This window comes from Dromiciops gliroides, chromosome 1, assembly GCF_019393635.1.
Source record: "Dromiciops gliroides isolate mDroGli1 chromosome 1, mDroGli1.pri, whole genome shotgun sequence".
Lineage (NCBI taxonomy): Eukaryota > Metazoa > Chordata > Mammalia > Microbiotheria > Microbiotheriidae > Dromiciops > Dromiciops gliroides.
The window spans coordinates 410549966-410574042 of record NC_057861.1 but is presented as its reverse complement, the minus strand read 5'-3'; the positions used below and the strand labels follow the sequence as shown (position 1 = coordinate 410574042).

At 38.9% G+C, this 24077-nt stretch overlaps 1 protein-coding gene across 2 annotated transcripts in view; it reads left to right on the top strand.

The window, feature by feature from the left end:
- The window catches only part of GHR (growth hormone receptor), a 356653-nt gene that overhangs the window by 320696 nt on the left and 11880 nt on the right, over nucleotides 1–24077 (top strand). For both annotated transcript variants that reach the window (XM_043990446.1, XM_043990453.1), the window contains 3 exons: nucleotides 12246–12406; nucleotides 16536–16714; nucleotides 20888–21068. In XM_043990446.1, coding sequence (XP_043846381.1) covers nucleotides 12246–12406; nucleotides 16536–16714; nucleotides 20888–21068 — 521 coding nt within the window. The remainder of the gene's footprint in view (nucleotides 1–12245; nucleotides 12407–16535; nucleotides 16715–20887; nucleotides 21069–24077) is intronic.

The following is a 24077-nucleotide window of genomic DNA, read 5'->3' as shown; positions in this document are numbered from 1 at the left end:
GTCTCTGGGACATCTAGTTTGAGTTTTCCAACAGACATTTGGACATCTGAATTTGGAGACTAGGGGAAAGGTTAAAGCTGGATAAGATCTGAGAACCATCAGCAGAGAGATGATGATAATTGAATTCATGGAAGCAGATGAGATCACTAAGTTAAACTGTACAGAGGAAGAAGAGAGGCCATGACAGAGCCCTGTGGGATACCCCTAGTTAGTGGGTGTGACCTGGATGAATACACAACAGAGAAGATTGAGAAGTAACAGTCAGATAATTGGGAGGAGAACCAGGAAAGAGTTGTATCATGGAAACCTATCAAGAAGAGAAAATCAAGAAGAAGAGGGTGATTGTTAATGTCAAAGACTGCAGAGAGGTCAAGAGGATGAACATTGAAAACAGGCCATTAGATGTGGCAGTTTATGAGATCATTTGGTAACTTTGGAGAGAGAAGTTGCAAATGGAGTCAGGAGTCTGAAGATAAGAGACTGTAGAGAAGGAAAATAAGGAGAGAAAAGGAAATAGGGGCCACTAGGTGATGCAGTGGATAGAGTGCTGGGCCCGAAGTTAGGAAGATCTGAGTTCAAATCCAGCCTCAGATACTTAACTAGCTGTGTAGTCCCTGGGCAGGTGAATTAACCCCTCAGTTCTTCATCTGTAAAATGGGGTACTGTGGAGAAGAAAGTGGCAAGCCATTCCAGTATTTTCGCCAAGAAAACCCCATAGACAAGTCTATGGGATCTCAAAGAATCAGACATGACTGAATGACTCAACAACAACCACAAGTATAGACAGCCTTCTCAAGGAGTTTAGCCAGGAAAGGAAGGAAAAATTCTCTACACCTTGCTGCCTCTCTACAGCATACTGAAATATACAGTCATGTGCAGATATGGACATGGATATTATTGGCCTTGGGGGATATTTTATGACTGTATAATGATGGTCCCTGCACATCCCTTTGAGTCAACAAACCTAATCAACATGTTTCAAGCACCTACGCCATGCAAAGAACTAGGTTAGGTACCAGGGATTCAAAGATAGACAACACACACACACACACCCTGTTCTCAAGGAAATCATTATTTAATGAAGGAAAGGTTGACTGAGATGCAAGGAAGAGTAGGAGAGATACAGAGAAGAGGTATAAGCAAGGTGCTCTTCCTCTCACTGAGCAGGACCAAAGGAAACTCCGTGGGAGCCATGGGGGTATGAATGGAACCCTGACGGATGAAAGTAATCTCAGCAGCACCTTTCACATTTTCAACATTGATTGTAGGAAATAGTAAGAAAATGGAAGCAGAGGTGTGTCAGTACAGTCTTTGACACTTAAAAAGATTTTATTTTCAGTGATTTTTTCCCCTTAAATTATTGTGGCCTCTTCTTGATCTTTCTTGGTTCTACAAGTACAGAATAAATATAAAACTTTTTAAGTTCCCCCCTCTGATGCCTCTGAAGGACAGTGCCACTGCCGCCAACAAATTCAATCCTTATGTATACTTGAGAGCTTTTCTTAATTGTTGTTGTTTTTCGTTATTTCAGTCCAATTCTTGATGATTCCATTTGGGGTTTTTTTGGCAAAGAAAATGGAGTGGTTTGCCATTTCCTTCTCCAGCTCATTTTACAGATGAGGAAACTGAAGCAAACAGGGTTAAGTGACTTGCCCAGGGTCACACAGCTAGTAAGTGTCAAGAGTCTGAGACTGGATTTGAACTGAGGTCTTCCTGACTCCAGGCCTGGCCACTGTGCCACCTAGCTAGGCTAGTTGTAATCATCCTTAATACTTTACCCGATGTTTACTGTTTACTCTTCAGAGTAAACATACTGTCTAGGATTTCCCAGTCTAGTTAGTGACTTCTCAACTAGTTTACCCATGACAAATTCCACCATTTCTGTTTACTCTTACTTTATCTGAAGTTTGAGTTTCCTTCTCCATGTTCAGGCTCAGTTGCTGAGCTTAGCATTTTTAAAACCTCCTCTCTTTCCCTGCCCTGGAAGAGAAGATGTAAAGCAAGCTTAGAAAGAGTTCTTCTACTTAGATTGGTTTTGTATTAGTTCCAAAGGTGATGATCTCCATTCCCAGTGTTGAATGGGAAACAGGGAAAAAAATATGGAGAACTATTGTGAATTCCTAGAACATGAGACACCCTTATTCAAAACATTTTCTTCAGGACAATATAAGCAGTCTGGGGATTATCAGCAGTTAATGACTATGTATATCATTGGCCTCTTTCTCTAGTGAATGTAGCCAAGAGTTGATTATGAGTTCATAATGTGCAAGTAATAATTTATTTTATGAATAATTACATAAAATTACTTATATAAAGGCAATTAGGTACGGAGGCAATTACCTATGGAGCCTAATTTGGGCGCTAGGAGAGATGGAGGCAATCGAAGAGATAACATGAAACAGAAGAAAATTATGATTGAAAGGGAAAGTGGATATAAACTGAATATAAGTTTTCTCTATTTCATGGTTTTTCCTAGTGACAACCCAGCTGACAGACATATGTTGTTTAGACCTGTTTAATTTTGAATGAGAACTGTAATAGTAAAATACAGTAAGGAAAGTAATGGGTATATATGCATACAGGCGATTGAGGGGAAAGTGGGAAATTTAGTTCATCTGAAACATACTGTACATGGAGGGAAAGAGTATGAGAAAGGGGGTGGAAAAGAAGGGTGGCATGAGTCTAAATTTTACACAGTAAATAATACAGTCAATGAAGGGTTTTCAGTGGAGAGGCGACATGATCATATCTATGATAAGTCTGGAATTAGTGCAAATGATGTTCAGAAAAGGAAAAAAGAAGAGCCAGAAAAGACTAGGAGCCCCTTTCAGTAGTCCTGTAATGACAGGTGATGAGATTTATACTAGAATTGTATTCAAGAAGCCTTTTTAAAGCACCTATTTTACTTTAGGCATTGTGCTAAGCATTGGAGAAGAAAGAAAGAGAGAGAGAGAGAGAGAGAGAGAGGTGGGAGGAAGAGAGTAAGGAAAGAAGGAAGGAAGGAAGGAAGAAAGAAAGAAAGAAAGAAAGAAAGAAAGAAAGAAAGAAAGAAAGAAAGAAAGAAAGAAAGAAAGAAAGAAAGAAAAGGAGGAAGGAAGGATGGAAGAATGAAAGAATTCCTGCCCTCAAAAAGCTTACAGTCTGTCAGAAAAAACAACAGGTACACATACACACACATATACAAAGTAAATTAAAGGTATTTTGGAGAGGGAGGGCACTAATAGAGGAATTATCAAAGTCTTTATGTAGAAAGTGAGTATTGGATTAAAAATCACACTTCTTTTAGTGCAGAAAGAGGAAAAGGTTATGCAACTGTGTCTTGGGTAATGAGACTAAATGATAGTGCCTGCTGAAAAAATAAGGAAATAGAATATGATTACATTTAAATTAATATTAATTATTTTTTCATTTATATATATATATATATATATTTTTGGTTAGGCAATTGGGGTTAAGTGACTTGCCCAGGGTCACACAGCTAGTAAGTGTTAAGTGTCTGAGGCCAGATTTGAACTCAGGTCCTCCTGAATCCAGGGCCGGTGCTCTATCCACTGTGCCACCTAGCTACCCCCATTTATATATTTTTTAATTTGGGGGAGATGACATTTACCATGACTGGACATTTTAATTGGGTATATAACATATAACCTAATTTATACACAAATGGGATTTTCAAGTGGTTTCCCAAAGTAATGGTTATCAAGTGTCACCTAATAAAAAGCCATTTGCTAAAACAATATAGGGCACATTTTAAAAGTGCATCAGGGGGCAGCTAGGTGGCACAGTGGATAAAGCACTGGTCCTGGAGTCAGGAGGACCTGAGTTCAAATCCGGCCTCAGACACTTGACACTTACTAGCTGTGTGACCTTGGGCAAGTCACTTAACCCCCATTGCCCTGCCCAAAAAAATTGCATCAGATTGGCTAGAAGTTACTTCAGAGTACAATCTGACCGGGCTTCCTGTCACTCACTAAGAAGATGATACCTATGGAACTGGAAGGGGCCTCAAAGACCATCTAGTTCATCCCCAACACTTAATATATGAGGAAACCAAGGCCCAAAGTTCTGTACTGTTTTCACTGTGCCACATGTTTGTTTATCTTGGGTGAAAACATGGGCAATTGCCTCAATTAGATGGCACAGTAGATAGAGGACTGGGACTGGAGACAGGAAGATCTGAGTTCAAATCCAGACTTAACCACATCCCAGCTTATCATATCATGTATATGACACACAGACACACATATATGCACAAACCTTTTAAAGTTTTGCACAATTGTCAAGTCATGTAAAAATTTTATGTTCAGAGAAGTACTTTGTCCAAGCAGTGGTGGTGGTGGTGGTGGAGGAGGAGGAGGAGGAGAAGGGGGTGGCTAGGTGGCACAGTGGATAAAGCACCGGCCCTGGATTCAGGAGTACCTGAGTTCAAATCTGGCCTCAGACACTTGACACTTACTAGCTGTGTGACCCTGGGCAAGTCACTTAACCCCCATTGCCCTGCAAAAAAAAAGAAGAAGAATTATTGATGATGGAGGAGGAGGAACTGTAGGCTGGGGGGGGGGGTCAACATGCTAATTATGTTAAGCTTTAGTTTTACAGCCACTAACTGATCCAAGCCTACTGGCAACACTAATATAGTGGCAGCCAAGTGGTTAGGACCTACTAGCATACACTAGTCCATGTGGGCTAACTAATTAGGTAAAAAACATTTTTGCTAAAGTTTTCCTGCTGTTCCCTAGACTCAAGTCAGCATTTGACATGTTGGATGCCTAAGCTTTAGTGGCAAAAAAGAGGCATTCTTTGGCATCCCTAAACTAGGTGAAATATCCCCCAATTAGTTATTTACTTATTTTTAGCTTTCATTTTTAAAAAATTTTGAGTTCTGAATTCTCTCCCTCCCTCTGACACCTCCCCCACCCATCGTGGAGGCAAGAAATGTGATGTCAGTTTTATATGTGAAATCATACAAAATTTATTTCCATATTAGCCCATGTTGCAAAAAAGGAAAAATAAAGTGGGGCAGCTAGGTGACGCATTGGATAAAGCACCTGCCCTGGATTCAGGAGGACCTGAATTCAAATCCAGCCTCAGACACTTGACACTTAGTAACTGTGTAACCCTGGGCAAGTCACTTAACCCTCATTGCCTTGCAAAAAAAAAAAGAAAGAAAGAAAAAGAGAGTGTCAAAAAAATAAGCTTCAATCTGCATTCAGATTCCTTCATTTGTTTCTCTGGAGGTGGATAGCATAAGTCCTTTAGAATTGCCTTGGATCTTTGTATTCCTGAGAATAGCTAAGTCATTCACAATTTATCATCATACAATGTTTCTGTTACTGTGTACAATGTCTCCTGGTTCTATTCATTCCACTTTGCATCAGTTCATGTAAGTTTTCCCAGGTTTTTCGTCATTTTTAGCACAACAGTATTCCATCACAATCACATACCACAACTTGTTCAGCCATTCCCCAGTTGATAGGCATCCCTTTGTTTCCCATTTTTGCCACCACAAAAAGAGCTGCTATAAATATTTTTGTACAGAAAGGTAGTTTTCCCTTATCTTTGATCTCTTTGGGATACATATCTAGTACTGTTATTGCTGGATCAAAGGGTATGCACAGTTTTTTTTTGTTGTTTTTTGGTTTTTTTAGTGAGGCAATTGGGATTAAGTGACTTGCCCAGGGTCACACAGCTAGTAAGTGTTAAGTGTTAAGTGTCTGAGGCCGGATTTGAACTCAGGTACTTCTGATTCCAGGGCCGGTGTTCTATCCACTGCACCATCTAGCTGCCCCCTATGCACAGTTTTATAACCCTTTGAGCATAGTTCCAAATTGTTCTCCAGAACGTTTGGATCAGAAATTTCTTACATGGAAATATTATCTTTTTGAAAAAAGCAATCATATAACCATTTAGCAAAGTAAGATGCACTATTCTTAGTACAATTTATCATTCCAACTGCCACACACAAAAAGCCACCTCCTTCCCATTAAAAGACTTATTTTCCTCAGAGTGGTTTTGTTGTTGCTGCTTTAGATTTCCCTGTTGTTTTGTTGATTTAGAAAAAGAAGTACAACTAAAACTCACCAGCTATAATTGAGAGCAGTGAAGTTGGAATGTCAGTGTTTTGCTATTTTTATTATTTCAGCTCTATGTAATGACCTTGGAAGGGAGGAGGAAGTTTGTTACCTTCCAGGCTCCATTTATGCCCTCCTCCCTCCATTCCTTGCTTTTTCTGTCCCCAGCTACCATCATCTCCTCCCCCTGCCCTCCTCTCTACCAGTTAGGGTTCTAACATCTACAGAAAAGAGGAGGCTCTGGGAATTAAACTTGTACATTTGTCCAGAGATTCTGACTGGTCTTTCTAGCCCAGTTAATCTCTATTTCACGTACTCTTTTAGCTTCTCATCTACATTTTTGTCAGTAATCCTAAAGAAGTCAAGGGATTTAAAATAAAATGTATCTTTTTGTTCACGTGTATTTTAAAAGATGTCTTTTCAATGTGAAGTTTACTGACCCAGCATGAATAGGGTGCAGGAATATACTGGTAAGTGTTGAACAACCAGCTCTTTGAAAAAAAAAAAAAGGCACAAGATCTATTCATTTGTTTAATCTGAATTATTAACATTTTCTCCATCACTGTCTTTTTTTAAGGGTCTTTGGGGGGGCAGGACAATGAGAATTAAGTGACTTGCCCAGGGTCACACAGCTAGTAAGGGTCAAGTGTCTGCAGCCAGATTTGAACTCGGGTCCTCCTGAATCCAGGGCCAGTGCTTTATCCACTGCACCACCTAGCTGCCCCCTCCATCATTGTCTTAATTCTAAACAATTCACAAAACAATAAATCAAGCCCTGATTTGTAACTTTTGCCAATTTTCAAGATGTAAATATTCTGAAAACTTAACAATCAGCCCTAGTAAGCCAGTTCAAGCTGCCCCAGCAAACTCCAGTAAGAGTATATGCTGTTAAATTACTTTTTTTAATGAGGGCAATGTTTTAGGGATTTCCAAGCCATCTTTTTCCAGGCTGCCCAGGTGGACTAGGTAGGGGTGGATGCTTGTAATGTCTTGGAAGTCAAGACATTCAGTAAAAGTTACTACAGATCAAGATTGGGGAAAGGGATGGGGGAGAGAAGGGAAAGGAGATCATTAGAAAATGTTGAGAGGACTTTCAGCAAAATAGGTAGGAATGAGCAGAAACCAGATTGTAAGAGCTTGAAGAGAAAATGTACAGGGGGTAGAAGGAGGGGGTGGAGCCTCAATGGAAACAAAATTTTAAAGAAATCTGGCAGTAAATGGGACAGGAAGCTGGGGGAGGTAACTACATGAATTACACAGGTTTAGGGCTGGAGAGCTCCTAGCAAGTTTGCAGGCCTATGAGTGGGTATGAGTAGGAGCCAGGAGAAAGAAAAAGGGAAGGGGGGTGAGAAGAAAGGGATCATTGCTAGAGCAAGGCCCTACAAGAAGTAAAAAGACAGAGTTAGAGGCATCCTTGCCAAGGAGCAAGGATTTCCCTTTTTCTCCTATCACCAGATGAAAGAACAAGAGCGTGGATGATGATACTCACTTTTTTGAGGCACATAGAGATCAATTGAAGGGGCTTCCGTCAGATGATTGTAATCTTCTCAATAAAATATTAGACTATTGCCTGTTGTGTACGGGGATGAGAAGACAGCTATGTGTACACAAATCAAAGTCTTGAAAAAGGCTTTGGAATAGTCATTGTGGAAAACGAAAGGGGTTCAGTAAACAGAGAAGAAAAGGATTGTCAAGCAATAGTGAGGGCCCAGATGTATTGTGCACCCTCCCTGAGAGCCTAAACCATGTCTCTATCATCTTTGCATCCTTCATAGTACTTGTGACACTCAATAAGTGTCTGTTGGGGGGAGCCACAAATAAGTGAACCATCCTAACAGTAGGAGTTAGCGAGAGAGACAATTTCTGCCAGAGAGGCCAAAGAGAAGTCTTTTAGCACCTCGTCACAGCATCTGACATAGGTGAACATCTGTTCTGCTACTGTACAGGGCTTGTCCTGAGCCTAGGACTTACTGAGCCAAGACTCTGAAGTCTACCTACCCAGTGTACTGGGGTCAGGTTGGTGCAGAATAGCATGGAGTCCGAAGCTGGAGAAGCAGCACTCCTAAAGCACTGACTGTCTTCCTTGTGCCAAATCTAGTCTGGATTTCCCATCCACTCATCCCCCAACTTGAGACATGTTCCTGTCTTCCTAAAGACTGTTCATCTTCATAACAGTATTGAGAATATTGTAGAAGAAAACTTACGTATATTCTTTTCTAAAATGCACTGATGACCTCCCTGTGTTCATAAAGACCTAGAGATTTGGGAGAGAGGTGTTTGAATCTAAAAATCTATATTCCCCTTTATTTGACTATAAGAAATAACTAACTAGCAGTTTGTGGGTAAGTTATACTGACAAGAAAACTATCATGCAAAGACATGGATGCAATTCAATTGATTTTCTTATTTTCCTTTTCTTTTTTATCCTGGAATTAACTATGCGTGCTTTTTATGTTATGGAAGAAGAAAAATGTTTTCTATAATCCTGGCTGGGGTCAGAGGGATCTTTTTTATTTCAGAGTCTGTGCATTTTGTCTCTGACAACCCCTATCAGGAACAAAAAAGAATTGCATGCTGCCATTTTTATGAATAATTTTTTTGAACCCTTATTGACAGATCACTATGCCCTCTTATCTTCTGTGATTTCTACCCATGTCCTCCCACCCATCTTCCAACCTACTGAAGGTGCTCCTGAGTTCTACCAGGGCATCGCTGGATCTATCCATCTGTTATCCCTCTTTTCCATGACTGTTGCCTTTTTTGTTTGCATGGATCCTTGATGACCTCTCATGCCACCTTTCATGTGCTGTAGGATAAGCAACATAACTCTAAAGTTGTATTATCCAAAAGCTAATAAAATGCCTGTATCAAATGGTTATTCCTTGAGTCTCCAGCCAACTTTAAATTATTTGGTGGTACTATTTGGAGGCAATCAAAGAAACCACCTTTTTTTTGATTAGGGGTGGGCAAGCCAGGACTGGGGCTAGGGCTGGAGTGGATGTCACTAACTTGGTAACTGCCCTTGAACACTAGTCTTGCGGTCCTCTGAGCCTGCCCCCTCCCCCAAAGGACAATGATCAAGGACCAAAATCAAAGGCTACATCAACAATCAATAGCTACAAATTGTATTTTTATTGTTTTTAAGGAATATTTTAGTAATTTATTTCTTTTTACAAGCGCTTATTATCTCTCCTTCCCACTACCTCTACCCAAATGAACAATTTTTTTAAAAAAAGGAAAATCCTCATAACAGAAATCCAGCAAAATTAATTCCTGTATTAGTGTTCATTAGGCATGTCCCAAAATGTATGTCTCATTCTGCATAGCGGTCCCCATTAGAATGTGAGCTCCATGAGGCAAGGACTGCTTTAGCCATTCCTTGTATCCCCAACACAGTGCTTGGCACATAGTGCTTAATAAATACTTGTTGACTGACTTTCCCTGCACTCCTCTTCTCTCACCCATGCTCCTCCCTGGAAGCTCTGTAAATAACTGCTAAGAGGTTCTTCTCCTTCCCCATCCCCCTTCCCTTTATGTCATGGGAATCCTTGTCTTGTGTGGAGTCCAGAAAAATCAGCCTTTGACTGAGCTGGGTTTTTGTACCAGTGTTCCCTGGGTTCCCTCTAAATGCTGTTTGACTCTACTGCCTTAGGAAAGCAGACAAGTTAGTCACAGGGAGAACTTACTTGCAAAAGTAGCCAAAGATAAGGTGGACACTGACCTCACCAACACTAACACAGACTTGTTGAACCTTGGACATTCTGCTACAACACATTCTTAGTGCCAACAGTTACTCTAAATGTGAAAAACACTCAGTAAATCTTGGATATTACCAGTTGTCCATTAATAGTTTTGTTTTAAAAAGGGAAAATCAGATGCATGATACAGATACACTGTCAGATGTGAGTCATCACAAAATACATACTTGGAAGTTAATTGTCTGACACCAAAACTATGGGTATCTAAGGTAGGGTCTTATGGTACAGTAGATAGAGAGAAGCATTCCCTGAATACACAAGTTTATTGAGAACCCTGTAGGCCTCTGACACTGTGATTGGGAGGGGGGGGAAGGCAAAAAAAAAAAGCAGATTTCCTATAAGTGGTTTTAATATGGGTGGCAGACGGGGTATACATATTAATAAAAGTTATATAAAAAAGAAATCAATATATATATATTTCCTGATAAAAGTATTTTATTATTTTCCAGTTATATAGAGAGATAGTTTTCAACATTTGTTTATATAATATTTCCAATTTCAAATTTTTTCTCCTTCCCTCCCCTCCTGACCCCTCCCCCCCTCCCCTAGACAGCAGGTAATCTGATATAGGTTTTATATATATATATATATATATATATATATATATGTATGTATATAATAACATTAAACATATTTTTGCATTAGTCATGTTATAAGAGAAGAATCAGAGCAAAAAAGGAAAAACCTCAAAAAAGAAAAACAACAGCACCAAAAACCAAAGAAATAGTATGGTTCAATCAGCATCCATATTCCACAGTTCTTTTTTTTTCCTGGATTTGGAGAGCCTTTTCCATCATGAGTCCTTTGGAACTTTGTTATACCGTTGTATTGGTGAGGAGAATCTAATCTATCACAGTTGATCAACACATAATGTTGATGATACTATGTATAATGTTCTTCTGGTTCTGCTCATCTCACTCATCATCAGTTCATGCAAGTCCTTCCAGGTTTCTCTGAACTCCTCCTGCTCATTGTTTCTTACAGCACAATAGAATTCCATTACATTCATATACCACAACTTGTTCAGCCATTCCCCAATCGATGGGCAACCCCTCAATTTCCAATTCATTGCCACCACAAAAAGAGCAGATATAAATATTTTTGTACATGTGGGTCTTTTTCCCTTTAAGAAATCAATATTTTTAAAAATGTGCTTCTATTAAAAAGTAATATATAGGGGAAGCTAGGTGGCACAGTGGATAAAGCACCAGCCCTGGAGTCAGGAGTACCTGAGTTCAAATCCGGCCTCAGACACTTAACACTTACTAGCTGTGTGACCCTGGGCAAGTCACTTAACCCCAACTGCCTTACTAAAAAAAAAAAAAAGTAATATATAAAGATCATCTGATTGTATCAGCCAACACCCCCACATGCAAACACCATTATGTAAATATACTATTACACAAGGCTGCTATCTACCTTGCCAATTCTTTACCCCAGCTCTACTTATGAGGCTCAGCCAGGTAGAATGGTGGATAGAGTGCTGGGCCTGGAAGTAGGAAGACTCATCTTCCTGAGTTCAAATCTGGCCTCAGACACTTACTAGCTGTGTGACCCTGGGCAAGTCACTTAACCCTTTTTGCCTCAATTTCTCCATCTGTAAAATGAGCTGGAGAAGGAAACGGCAAACCACTCTAGTATCTTTGCCAAGAAATGGAGTCATGAACAGTTGGGTACAACTGAAAAAACTCAACAACAACAACAGGAGAAAACACTACTGAGGTTTTACCACAATTGAGATAACTTAATTTAGAAAGAGACAGGAAAGATGGTCTTTTTGGATTTAAAGGTTCATTTTACAGAGGATGGTGTTCTCCATTTCTCCTGGGGATAGAAACCTAACTCACAAATTAGGAAGTACTAATAAGCACCTAATACGTGCCAGCTGCTCTACTTGGAGCTAGGGATAAAAAGACAAAGCTGAAACAGTACCTGCCATCAAAGAGCTGACAGTCTATCAGAGTGGGGGAAAGAGTGATGAACTTGAACTTGGACGTAGAAAGACCTAGGTTCACATCCTACCTCTGGGAATTACTAGCTTTGTAATGTACAAAGTAAATATGAGGAAGCTGAATTAAATTTGTGTGAGACTTGTCCTGAGCTATATAGGTGACACATAAGGAAAAAGTTTCAGACAAAAAAATAAGCCCTCTAGTTTATTGTCAAGTGAGGTCATGAAATCTCCAGTTCCAGAGACTTCTAATTGGGTTTTTTTTAGAGATCACTCTGAGGAAAAGGGTGAAATAAGGCCTCAAAGTCCCTTCTGACTCCACTTGAACCATCCATCTGAGAGCACTTCACTATGTCATTTAAGTTAGAATGGGCACTGTTTAATCTGACCCATGATGCATTCCACTTCTCCTTCAGCCATAACACGACTGCTGAAACAATCCACTCTTTATTCTCTTCATTTCAGGGTTGACGAAGAGTGGAAAGAATGCCCTGATTATGTCTCTGCTGGAGAAAACAGCTGTTATTTCAATTCATCATATACCTCCATTTGGACACCCTATTGTATCAAGCTAAGAAATATTAGTCATGAGTTGGAGAAAAGATGTTTCACTGTTGATGAAATAGGTAAATCTCAGGTTTGTGTTTTGCTTGACATGGTTTGACACTGAGTGACCTGGTATCTTCTAAATCCCTGAAATGATTAAATAGAAATGCCCCATGAAAGCGACCAAGAAAAAACTAACCATAATACTTTATAAACATGTGGAGAGTTATTTTGCAGAATTGGCAGCCAGCATCTTTTCCTAATGAGAGGGCAAAAAGAAGGGGAGTCAAGGTAGGAAGTAGGAGGACTTAGGTTCCTTACATGGAAGAGGAAGGGAGGAGGTTGTAGAATCTTTCCCTTAGTAGCAAGGAGATGGAGCAGATGGACTCTTGAGGTCCTCTAGCCTGATGATTCATTGCTTTTATAATGTAATCTCTATCAACTGAAATGTATTGGCTTTTGTACTGTTTTAATGGAAGATGGAACAAAAGGCAAGATTTTGTTTATTATGGACAACATCACATAGCCATTCCAAAATTTTATGTTCTCATTCGGTGAAGAGCCAAAATGAGCTTAAAGTCATGTTTACATAATACCAAAACAATCAATCCTTTTGGCCAATTAAGTGAAAAAACTAAATCAAGATGATTATTTGGCATGGCATAAGCAAAAAAAAAAAAAAAGTTTTTTTTTTAATCTGATTTATCTCCCAGGGTTCTTGTGAGGATCAAATGAGTTAACATATGTAAAGTGTTCCGCAATTATTAAGGCACTATATATGCCAGATATCATTATTATTATTATTTGGCATTCGCTTATCTAGTAACCACAAGTATCCTGGGGAGAGGGGGAAAAAGAAGAAGGAGGCTTCTGAACAACCCTAGTAGATTTCAAAATGCATGCACTGAGGTTCATGCACTTTACAGAAAACCTCTGAGTTGCTGAAATAGAGGGGAGGAATTTTGCCCTTATTTTGCATTATTTTATTTTTTCTGTTTTTTTAAAGTTATTTTTCTTAATTACATGTAAACAAAAATTTAGCATTCTTTCTTTTATTTTGAGTTCCAAAATCTCTCCCTTCTTCCTCCCCTCTTATTGAGAAGGCATGCAATCTGATATAGATTATACAAGTGCATCATGCAAAACATTTTTGTATTAGCCATGTTGCAAAAGAAAAAAGAGACCAAAAAAACACAAGAAAAATAAAGAAAGTAAAAAAGTATGCTTCAATCTGCATGCAAACTCCATCGGTTCTTTCCCTTAAGGTGGATGGCATTTTTTTCATCATACATCCTTCAAAATTGTCTTGGATCAGTGTATTGCTGGTGATAGCTAAGCAATTTACAGTTGATCATCATACAATATCACTGTTACTGTGTACACTGTTCTCCAGGTTCTGCTCATTTCACTTCGAAACACTTCCTGTAAGTCTTCCCAGGTTTTTCTGAAAGTATCCTACTAGTCATTTCTTATAGCACAGTAGTATTCCATCACAATCGTATACTGCAACTTGTTCAACCATTCCCTAATTGATGGGCATCCCCTCAGTTTCCAGTTCTTTGCCACCACAAAATGAGCTGATATACATATTTGTGCATATGGCTCTTTTTCCTTTTTATTTGATCTCTTTGGGATATAGACCTATTAATGGTATCACTGAGTCAAAGGGTATACCTGGTTTAGTAGCCCTTTTGGCATAGTTCTAAATTGCTCTCCAGAATGATTGGATCAGTTTACAACTCCACCAACAGTTTGCCCAAGATTTTAATGATTGTAGTTAGGTTCCCAATCCCACCAGATTGATGACTACTACAAAGAAAGCAAGAAGAAGCTAATAGCAAGCAATTAGACTTTGACTAATTCTAGAAGAGATCTTAAAGAACATATACATCAACCTCCCCATTTTATTGATGAGAGCAGAATGAGGCCACATCCTAGCATCAATTTATGTTTGGGACAGTAACTCTAAATCATCAAGAAAGAAAGTTATATTGTGGTCAGAAGCCTCTGGGGAAGAAGGGAAGTATGTGATACAGTTTGGAAAGATCTCTATTGAAATTGGTTATTTTTTTTAATTGGAGGGGTTTGAAGGGCACATTTCAGTTATCCGAGTAATTCCCTTGTACTGAACATCTCATTCCTTTATATCATGATATCCTAGAATTTAGTGCTGGAAAGGATCTTAGAAATCATTTAATCAAAACCCTTTATTTTACAGTTGAGGAAGCAGTCTGTGACACCAGATAAGTAGTTGTGTAGACATAGAATAGGAGTTTAACATGCATAATGTAGCCACTAGATTCTAATTCTCTGTCCTCAAAAAGCACAGTTACTAGTATGTTTATGTCATGGAAAAATGCAAAATAACATGCTAGACTTCACTACAGCACAACAGAGAGACCTATTGTTAAAAAAAAAAAAAAGGAAAGAGAAAGTCACAGTTAAGGTCTTTCTCCATTTGTTTTTTTGGTTTTTGGTTGGTTGGTTGGTTGGTTTTTTGCGGGGCAACGGGGGTTAAGTGACTTGCCCAGGGTCACACAGCTAGTAAGTGTCAAGTGTCTTGAGTCCGGATTTGAACTCAGGTCCTCCTGAATCCAGGGCCGGTGCTTTATCCACTGCGCCACCTAGCTGCCCCTAAGGACTTTCTCCTTTGACCCCTGACTTTTCAGTCAGGCAATAAAGGCCTCCAACAATATGTCATTATCTTCTCTCTGATGAATCCTGACAATCCAAGTCATTTCATTTGCTGTGGGTTTATGAATGAACCAATAAATAAATAAATGAAAAAGTATTTATTAAGTTTTACTATTTGTAAAGCATTGGGCTAAAAGCTGGTGTTCACATGAGAAAGCAAGACAGTCCCTGCTTACACAGGGCTCATATTCTAAAAGAGCGAGACTTCCAAGAGAAGAGGTTTTAGCTGCAAGTTGTATGGAAAGACCCAGTGGTTCTTAGGGTGCAGCAGCAAGGCAGGTGATAGTACATCTTTCTTACTGTTATGTCCACAGATAAAACTATGATAACAGATTTTTAAAATGGCAAATCTTATTTTGAATCAATCAATTGTTATTTTCAAAGCCCCTAATACTGAGGACCAAGGTTTAGAAAGTCTTCTTTTTAAATGCCAATGATCAGGCTCTCTATAAAACGTCAAATTAGATATTTGATGTAGACTGGCTTCTACATCACAGCTGCTGTTTCTCAGCTCTGAGAAACCTGGGTTGTGGCCTAACAGGCAGGGTACTACAGAAAAGCATAGCTGAAGATATACAGGTGCATTAGCACCAGTTTTCCAAATACACAGATAGTAGGTTGAGCACAGAGGTCAGAAGATATTGCATCTTCTTTCTTTCGGAGATCAGTTTGATTTTCTACACATGTTATTCTGAGAGAAAATCACAATGACCATAATACTCCCATTGTATCTGAGGATAAGAGTTTTATTTAGTCTTGGTTCTAGATCTGGCAAATTGTTATGGTATTGTAGGTCTTGCTTTCTCAAACTTTTATTGCATTTTAGATGGAAACAGAATTACTCAACAAAGTTCCAAAGTATGACTGTTGTAAGAACTAAAGAAAAACCAGAATTAATAGATACAAGATGCTCTCACCAATCTTCCAAAAGATCCAGATCAGTTTTTAAACTCAAAAGGAAAGTTTCTGTGAATGGCTTAAACAGCAACAAAATGAAAACAGAGACAAGTCATCAATATATAGAAACATTTTTAAAAAATAAAGTGGGGGGCAGCTAGGTGGCACAGTGGATAGAGCACCAGCCCTGGATTCAGGAGGACCTGAATTCAAATCCGGCCTCAGACACTTAACACTTACTAGCTGTGTGACCCTAGGCAAGTCACTAAACCCCAATTGCCTCACCAAAAAATAAATAAATAAATAAATAAAGTGGAAGGGGCAGCTAGGTGGTGCAGTGGATAAAGCGCCGGCCCTGGATTCAGGAGGACCTGAGTTCAAATCCGACTTCAGACACTTGGGCAGGTCACGTAACCCTCATTGCCCTGCAAAAAATAAAAAATAAAGTAGAAATACTGAAAGGATACAGAAAGGGTACAATGAAACTATAGAAAGTGCTTGGAATTTATCAGAAGTGAATATTGTATTAATACAATATGTAATTAATTAATTAGCATAACAATTAAAACAAAGTGGTGTTCCTATATTTATTCGTTAATACACTGTTGAAATGAACAGTACAACCAGATCCACCCATTGGCCTCAACTGGACTTTGCTGAACACCAGCCTAACAGGGATCCATGCAGACATCCAGGTGAGATGGGGGCCACCTCCTAATGCAGATGTTCAGAAAGGATGGATCCTCTTGGAGTATGAACTTCAGTACAAAGAAATAAATGACACCCAATGGAAAAAGGTAAGAAGTGAATATGATAACTTTGGCTTTGATACCTTTTACTTCAAACTTAACTTTCATTTCCAGTAACATTCTGGTTCCTGATGGGGGAAGGGAAAGGAAGATTTGCCAGATATGTCCCCTTAGCAAGCCTCATACCCCAGGGGGTGGGGGCAGAGAATTATAGGGGTTCTCCATGCTCTAGAACTCTGGGTAATTGAGACATTTCATCTCTTTAGTTATGTTGCAGTAGCTGAACTAGTGAATGAGATACTGTTGTGGTTCTGGAAGGGAGCAGAGGGAAACTGTCTATGAGTTTACATTAGAGAACAGGAGGAAGGAAAGACAGACAACTTCCCCCAAGCCCCACTTCCATACGATGCTGTAAAGTCCCAGGGCACACTGACCAAGCAACTCTGTTTGGGAATGTGCCTAAACATGGAGCCCCAGTAGACTCACATGCATAGAATTACAGCTGCTGAGAAGCCCCTAACACAAGTTCTAGGAGGGGTATCCCAGAGGAAACACATCCTCTCCTAGCCATTTCAGAAAGCCATGTTCCTGTGGGAGGGATAAGCAGGCAAAAGGGTCCTTGTGTGAGCAAATATAGAACTGGTTCCCTGTCTCTTTCTGAACCCCTACAAAGGCTTTCATTGCCAAGTCCGTGGGAACTCAGCACTTAGATAAACTCCACATGGTGCAGAACAAGAAGAAAAACAGGATAATCGTGCTTATTCCAGTGTCTGTCTAATTCCAAAGCAGCCTAACCACAGGCCTGACCTAGCCAAGTTGTTTCTGGCTCATCTTCAGAGTATATCCATCCAGCTTTCTGGCATTGTATACCCCTCAGAATTTTGAGGCACTGGGTACTGTCCACTCTGGTGAACCACTGGTAACTGTGCCAGCTCTGTCACTGACAGAAATGTGCACTGTGAGAAGCTTTCAGAATATTACAATGCTGCCCTCCTGGGTTTTGTTTTCTAGATTCCCCCCATTTGGATTAAGTTATCAACTCTAGTTGTGACAGAAAGTTGGGTTAAATGCTGTATCAGAACATGAACAAGAGTATAATCGGGAAGAAAGGGGAATTAAGTAAGCAGAGACAGCTAAAGCTTCAAGACCCTTGCTAAGAGTGACTTAGGAGGGCTGCCATTTTACAGGAAGCTTGGTACAATGAGTAGAACACTGGACTTACAGTCAGGAATCCCTGGGTTCAAATATTACCTCTAATACTTGCTAGTTTTAGGGAAAATCACTTAGTCTCTCTCAGACTTCTAGTTTCTCTGTTTCCTCATCTATAAAGGGAAGAAAGTAACTCACCTCATAGGATTAGTATAAGGTTATGTTTGCAAACTAGGTAGTTTAGTGGATAGAGGGCCAGGCCCAGAGTCAGGAAGACCTGAGTTCAAATCTGGCCTCACATACTTACTACTTGTGTGACCCTAGGCAAGTCACTTAACCCTGTTTGCCTTAGTTTCCTCATCTGTAAAATGAGATGGAAAAGCAAATGCAAACTGCTCCAGTATCTTTGCCAAGAAATGGGATCATGAAGTCAAACATAACTGAAAAACGACTGTGTAACAACTATGTTTGCAAAGCATTTTGCAAATTTTAAAACTTTGTAAATGTCATTATTATTCACAATGATGAGTTTGGAAACACTGCTTCTAAAATAATGCATTTTTAAACATATTTGGAGATATTAGTGACCATGTAGTTATTCTTTGTGCTAAAATGTCCGCTAAAAATAATATAAATATTTGAAGTTTTTAATACAATTAATAATGTATCTCAACTATATAGATAGCATTTTGTAGTTAACTTGCCTCACATCAACTCTGTGGCATATGTAGGGCAAGTAATTTTACTGTCTCTTTTTTACAGATGAGGAAACTGAGAGTCAGAGCAGTTAAAAGCCCTTCGTGAGGTTTGCCAATACAGGGCAGCATTAGCAAAAGAACCTGTCTTCTGACACTGTGTGATCACCAATGGATATGGTTTATAAAGCACTGGACAGTAGATATTCACAGAACCACTTGATACAGTTTGACACTTCTGTCCTGCCTATCTCTGCATCTAAACCAGTAGCTGAATTTGGATTGCTTTATGTCTGGAAAAAATTAAGCTAAAGGGGAGGGGAAAGCAGGAAACAGCAGAATGCATGGGAGTGGATGTATAAAAGGAAGTAGATCACATCCAAAGAAAATAGAAGCCAGTAGTGGGGAGCTAACCAAAAAGGGAAAGATGGAATACAAAAGGAGAATAGGATGGAACAAGAAGAAAACATGATTTGGGTACAGGGGAAATGAGGCAAAGATGGCAATATTCTTACTAGTGAAATCTCAAAAGGGTTATGGTGGTTAAAAAAAAAAGAATCAATCATGGATAATCACAGCAAAAACAATACTCAAGGTTCCAAGGATAAAAACATTTTTAAAAATTGCAACTCAAAAGATAGTGGGTTTGATACATATAATTTTGGCTTACCAGAAAACTATTCAAGGATATGTTTATTACATATATTGTAGTATATAGAATGGGAAAAGTCTTTGTGGATAGGGATTTTTTTCCTGTCTTTGTATTCCCAGCCTCTTATAGTGCCTTGCACGTAGTAGGCACTTAAAAATGCTTGTTGAATTGAATTTGATTGAATTAAAAGAAGCCAAACCACTCCATGTAAATATGAGAAAAATAAATACTTTTCAAGTGGAAACATTCTGAAGTGAAAGGGAAATGTGTTTTAGAAGTCTCTGAGTCCAACTTTTGACTTAATAAAACAAATTATGGAAATTTTATTTATGTGAAAAATCCATGGTGTTGAAAAATTGAGTATCCCACATTTTCTATAAACAGGCACATAGTGTTCTGCCCACAAATATATGAAAAGCACATACTGAATATCTGCTTTGAATATTTGACTTGGGGAGAAATCATCCCTAGTTTGGTCTGCCTCTTGAGTAGCAGTATCTTCTAAAAGACTGTCTTCCCAGTCCAAACATCATCACATCATCCTTACCTCAAAGACTTGATGGGAAAAATGCTGATTTTGAGGGCTATACACCTTACTAAGGGAAACCAGAGACTTTCTTCTGAATATTTTTTCATAGTATATGGAATTGTCTTTCCAGGTAGCTTTAAGCCTTTGGAGAAACAGGAAATCTCTTAGTGAATTCTTTTTTTTGTTTTGTTTTGGTTTGGTTTGGGGGGTTTTTTGGCGGGGAGGGGTTTTTAGGGCAATGGGGGTTAAGTGACTTGCCCAGGGTCACGCAGCTAGTAAGTGTCAAGTGTCTGAGGCTGGATTTGAACTCAGGTACTCCTGAATCCAGGGCTGGTGTTTATCTACTGCACCACCTAGCTGCCCCCCCTTAGTGAGTTCTTAATGAATGGAATTGAGAAGTACCAGAAGACTTCTTTTTCTTTTTCTTTTTTTTAAGTTTTATTGATGTTTTGTTTGTTCTTTGCAAACATTTCTAGATTACCTCTGCCCATGAGAGCTCTCTTTAACAAAGTAAAGCAATTAAGCAAGGCTAACAATACAGTGACCTCATCTGAAAGCCCTTTCTAGGCCTGTGGTTCATGGTTCTTTCTAATTTCCTTGAGTCTCAATGTCCCCTCTGCAGTCATAAACTCTGTATGTTGGTGTGGCTTTTACATATGCACACATGTTTCTATTTTATATGGTTTTATCTGTTCCCTCTTTAATTGCCCCACCTCCCCAATACAGATGTCCTTTAAAGAGCAGCATCCCCCCAAAAGTCTCTTCCAATGCTCTGATAACAGCTAATGGGCATCCAATGACTATTTTACCTCATTGATACATCAAGAACTCAAATAGAGGTGAACCCGTGCTTTCGGAAGACCTGACCTAGAGATGTTGAAATTTATACAAAAGCCCTACCACCTTCCAGGAGGATTCTTTGCTTTAGCAAAAGCCTCACCATGGGATCTTCTTAAGTAATGAATTATTCTCATTAACTAGAAACAATATTAATAATTTTGTGAAATAATTCCAGTATAATCATATATGGAACTGAAGACAAATTTATTGCCTCCTCAAAACTGTTCTAGAGCACATATACTATGTAAAATGAAGCAAATATCATCACATGATTATAACATTTTTTTCTGAGAAGCTTATAGTCCCTTCCACCTTTTTTAACCAGAAAATTGTTGGTGATGTTTTTATCTCTATAGATGGAACTCGTACGCTCCACATCTGTTCCAGTGTACTCCTTGAGATTGGATAGAGAATATGAAATACGAGTCAGATCCAGACAACGTACCTCGGATAAATTTGGGGAGTTCAGTGAAATACTTTATGTAACATTTCCTCAGATGAGCCCTGTTATGAATGAATGTGAAGAGAAAATCAATGGTAATGAAAACCAAAATGGCATTTGTCTACACATGCTACTCATTTATTTGTTACCAAGAGCAGAGACACATTAGGACCCAGATTTCAAGGATGGAAGGAAATCTTCTCTCTTTCCATCTGTTGAAGGCAGACCTCTTTAGAGGAAAAGGAAGGGGAATTAGCTTCCACATTATTTCCTTCACAGCTATCCAAAAGCCAAGGGAAGAGATTAAGTTATAGACCTTTATGGATAGTTAATTATGAGGATCAGATAATGTCTCTCAGAGGTTTCCCAGCTCAGGGTCACCAATATAGTTTTCCTCTAATTTCTTATTAGCCCAATACTGGAATGGGATGAGAAATATTTATCAGGTTTAGGGGGTTTATGACTCCAGAGTCAGAAATATGGGCCAAATGAATCAATAGAAATATAGCATGCAGGAATCATCCAAAAATTGCCCTATTTTCCTCAGTTTTTTTCACACCCTTACTTAAATACTATGGCCAATTCTGAGCTCCAGTTCTAAAGCAAAAATTGTGAATCACTTAAGAGAGAGAATTCATAGGAGGGTCACGAAGATGAGCAATGGGTGGCACTTAAAAACGTATAAAGAGGGGCGGCTAGGTGGCGCAGTGGATAAAGCACCAGCCCTGGATTCAGGAGTACCTGAGTTCAAATCCAGCCTCAGACACTTGACACTTACTAGCTGTGTGACCCTGGGCAAGTCACTTAACCCCCACTGCCCTGCAAAAAAAAACCAAAAAAAAGTATAAAGGAAAGATAAAGGCTAAAAGGCTGAGAGTTGTTTTCAGAAGAGAAAAGAGGACTCCAGGGTGACTTGAGGTAAAAAAACTGGATTTGAAAATCAGAGAGTCTAGATTTGGATCCTAAATCTGCCATTTACAAGACATGTGAATTTAAACATGTAACTTAGGGGAGGCTAGGTGGCACAGAGGATAGAGCACTGGCCCTGGAGCCAGGAGGACCTGAGTTCAAACCTGGCCTCAGACACTTGACACTTATTAGCTGTGTGACCCTGGGCAAGTCACTTAACCCCAATTGCCTCACAAAAAAAACAAAAACAAATAAACATGTAACTTAGTTTTTTGGAGTTTCACTTTCCTCATCCATTGAAATTAAAATAGGGAAATAATACTGCCTGGAAATTGAAGTAATGAGGCTCAATCAGGGTCATTTTGTCCACAGGTGATTATTGAGAGTTTTGCCTTTTAAAAAATGCTCCACGGGGCAGCTGGGTGGCACAGTGGATAGAGCACTGGCCCTGGATTCAGGAGGACCTGAGTTCAAATCCAACCTCAGACATCTAACAATTACTACTTGTGTGACCCTAGGCAAGTTACTTAACCCCAATTGCCTCACCAAAAAAAAAAAAAATGCTCCACAAAATATACAGTTGGGTTCTGAGCAAACCGGAGCCTCTGGAATTCCTATAGCTCAACAGAGGAGTAATATTTTTCTCCAGTGAATAGAATGGAAAGGGCATGGGGAGGAGGGAAGGAAAAAAAAGAGAAGCACAAAGCTATTCAAGTGACTCTGTGAAGACTAACCAGATTAAGTAATATGTTGTTGAAAGTGAAACGCTTCTAGAGCAGGGATATTTTTTTGTGTTCTTTCAATGTCAGCCATTAGTATTATGTGGCCAGTCATCGCTCCAAATTCCATTAACTACTGCCTATTCCCATTGTAGAATAAAGAGGGTATAGGTTAACTGGATGCATAGAGGATATACTTAATTTATATAATAAAGGAAGAATTTCTTAATGGCATTAAATAGTTGAACAAGTCAGTTAATAATTATAAAGCAGTTGCAACCCTTAAGGCTCTATATAAATGCTAGATGTTATTGTTAATTAGCTTTTAAGAGAGGCCATGGAATTTCCATCTTTAAAGATCTTTAAAAATGGGATTGGTTTTTAGCTACCTGGAATGTCTTCAGGATAATGATGACATTTAGGAAATATTTCAATTGACATACTACAGGCTATAGAGAAGTTAACTGCCTACTTTTGTATGTGATATGCAAGTGGAATCCCATTTCAAAGATACCATTAAAGTGAAAAATCTCTGTAACAAAACCAATTCTAAATCCCAGCCTGTGGCCCACTTACTTTTAGTAGTATTTGATATGATATATAATAAGATTTTATCCTATATATGGTACCTATAGTACTCCAAAGCCCCATCATAGGAGGTGACTCAATATTTTCAAAGGCTGTGCTAGAAGAGTACAAACCCTGGTAGACTTTACCAAGATGGAAGGGTTTTGAATACAGTCAGTCAAACATTTATTAAACAACTACTGTGCTCTAAGTACTGTGTTAAGCTCTAGGGACACAGAGGTAAAAGCAATGCCTGCCCTCAGAGAGCTTATATTCTAATGGAGAAGACAACATGTAAATAACTCAGTACATACAAATAATGCATACACATATGTGTGTGACATAGATACACACATATGTATAAACACAGTAGATGGAAGATAATCTCAAGGATGAAAGCACTAGCATCTGGGAGTCATAGACTCTATGTCTGTTGTCAAAAGACCTGTGTAAGCTTGAAAATACTCATCCAAAGGGTGATGGATTTTTCTTCCACAACTTCCAAAGACCATCTACCAAGTCACAGAAACATTACAATGGAGAGAACACACACACACCAACAAAATTTTGAGTTCTTAAAGAATTAATGTATTGATCCTATATGGAGATAGTAACTAGGTGTGGGATTTTATTAATGTGTATCAATTGCTCTGAAACTTTTTGGTCTGTGGACCCCTTTGTACTCTTAAATATTATTGAGAGTCTCTAAGGGACTGTTTTTACCTTAATGACATACCCACATGGGTCAAAGTATTGAAAAATAAATGCCAACAATCTATGAAATGGCTTCGATGGCATATTTTTGTAAAGGAACAAAAAAATTATCAGTGTTGGATGAGTAAACTTTTAAATGCTTTTGAAGAATTAGACAACTAAGTGATACAGTGCAGAGAGTGCTAGGCTAGAGTC